Source organism: Myotis brandtii, unplaced genomic scaffold, assembly GCF_000412655.1.
Source record: "Myotis brandtii unplaced genomic scaffold, ASM41265v1 scaffold207, whole genome shotgun sequence".
NCBI classification, from domain to species: Eukaryota; Metazoa; Chordata; class Mammalia; order Chiroptera; family Vespertilionidae; genus Myotis; species Myotis brandtii.
The window spans coordinates 200,927-203,074 of record NW_005357736.1 but is presented as its reverse complement, the minus strand read 5'-3'; the positions used below and the strand labels follow the sequence as shown (position 1 = coordinate 203,074).

At 52.9% G+C, this 2,148-nt stretch overlaps 1 protein-coding gene across 1 annotated transcript in view; it reads left to right on the top strand.

Annotated features, from left to right (window-relative positions):
• Positions 1-2,148, top strand: part of LOC102238662 (cytochrome b-c1 complex subunit 1, mitochondrial) — a gene marked incomplete at its 5' end in the record, with an annotated part of 19,257 nt that overhangs the window by 8,928 nt on the left and 8,181 nt on the right. The window contains one exon of the mRNA XM_005865344.2: positions 1,854-1,940. Within this exon, the coding sequence (XP_005865406.2) occupies positions 1,854-1,940 (87 nt within the window). The remainder of the gene's footprint in view (positions 1-1,853; positions 1,941-2,148) is intronic.

Below are 2,148 nucleotides of genomic sequence, written 5' to 3'. Positions count from 1 at the left end.
GAGGCTCTTACAATGTCCCGAGTAGCCTCCTGCGCTGGAAACAAACCGCACCACTCCCCCCACAGGTCACACAGGTTTAGTCTTTAATTTACTATTCGCTCGGAGTTGATTTAAATTACATCCTGCCCTAGCTGGTATGCTCAGTGGATAGAGCGTCAGCCTGCAGACTGAAGGGTCCCAGGGTCGCGATTCCTTCTGGTCAAGGGCACATGCCTGGGATTCGGGCTCGGTTCCCACTAGGGGGCAGCGTGCAGGAGGCAGCCAATCAATGATTCTCTCTCATCATTGATGTTTCTATCTCTTTCTTCCTTCTTCACTTAAGTCAATAAAAATATATTTCAAAAAAATTCTCTCTACTTTCCTGAGATATTGATGTACAACCATATGTCATAAATTCTTAGATGAACAACTATTTCACTTGACATCTTGGAAAGAAGCATTTTAAAGTCCGTGGTATCCTTTGACTGTAACTGCAGCACCCTCTCTCTGGCTTTCTCCTTACAATCTGGAGCAGTGGTTCTCCACCTTGGCTGCACATTAGAATCACCTGGGAATCTTTTTAAAATCCTGATTTCTGGGCCTCATCCTCCGGAAATTCTGTTTCTTTGTTATGGGGTGGGGCCACAACATTAGTAACAAAGAAACAGAATTTCCAGAGGATGAGGCCCAGAAATCAGGATTTCAAAAAGATTCCCAGGTGATTCTAATGTGCAGCCAAGGTGGAGAACCACTGCTCCAGATTGTAAGGAGAAAGCCAGAGAGAGGGTGCTGCAGTTACAGTCAAAGGATACCACGGACTTTAAAATGCTTCTTTCCAAGATGTCAAGTGAAATAGTTGTTCATCTAAGAATTTATGACATATGGTTGTACATCAATATCTCAGGAAAGTAGAGAGAATTTTTTTGAAATATATTTTTATCTCTTGGCTGCACCCCCAAATGTGACAGCCCCTCCAGTGTCACCTACACAAGGGGAAGCGGGTGGAGGGGTGTCCCAGTGAGAGAGGACAGAGGGCCTGACTGGGTGCGGTTGGACTCGAATCATTGATTGGCTGCCTCCTGCACGCTGCCCCCTAGTGGGAACCGAGCCCGAATCCCAGGCATGTGCCCTTGACCAGAAGGAATCGCGACCCTGGGACCCTTCAGTCTGCAGGCTGACGCTCTATCCACTGAGCATACCAGCTAGGGCAGGATGTAATTTAAATCAACTCCGAGCGAATAGTAAATTAAAGACTAAACCTGTGTGACCTGTGGGGGGAGTGGTGCGGTTTGTTTCCAGCGCAGGAGGCTACTCGGGACATTGTAAGAGCCTCATTGGGCGTCAGGGACACGGCGTGTTCAGTGCTCAGGCCTGATTAAAACTTCTGTTCAGTGTGAATGAAGGTACTTCCTCCACATAAACGCCTCCTTCCTTATCAGTGAAAGGAGGCGCTCACCGCGGCAGAGGGTCATTGTTAGGAAAGAGAAAGTGGGTTGTTTGCAGGTGTGCTGCTTCCTAGAAAACACAATCCCCTGAAAGTCAAGAGCGAGCCTCAGCGTTTCCTATAGCGACGGGACCTGGTGAAGACGGGACCGTGTGACGGCGGGACCGGGTGCCAGGGCCGTTAGGGACTGCTGTGGGAGCCCTTGCTGACCAGGCAGAAGCACAGGAGGGGGAGGCGATGCAGCATGGCTGGTCCTTTGGCCGTGGGCGCTCTGGGCACCTCCAGGCACAGTGGTCCTGCGTGGAGACAGCGGTCCCCACACTGGGACTGTGAGCCTCAACTTCAGCCTGTGTGGGCGGGGTCCTGGGCTTTGCTGTCACCCTGGGTGGGGTGTACGTGGGGCTGGAGCGGTTTGTTCCTTCTTGTCCAGGTCGGGGTGTGGATTGACGTTGGCAGCCGGTACGAGAACGAGAAGAACAACGGGGCGGGCTACTTTGTGGAGCATCTGGCTTTCAAGGTGAGCTCCCGCGGTCCCGCCTCGCCTGGCCCCGGGCTTCGCGCTGTCCCTCCCGGGAAGCCGCCTCCCCAGTTAGGGCTGCAGCTGGGGCAGCCTCTGGCTGGCCTTTTGGAAAGAGCCTCCTGTGAGCACCTGTTTGGTGAGCCCTGCACAGGCCCCAGAGCCAAAGGCCCTCAGGGGCCACAGGGGCCCACTCCGCACCCCGAGG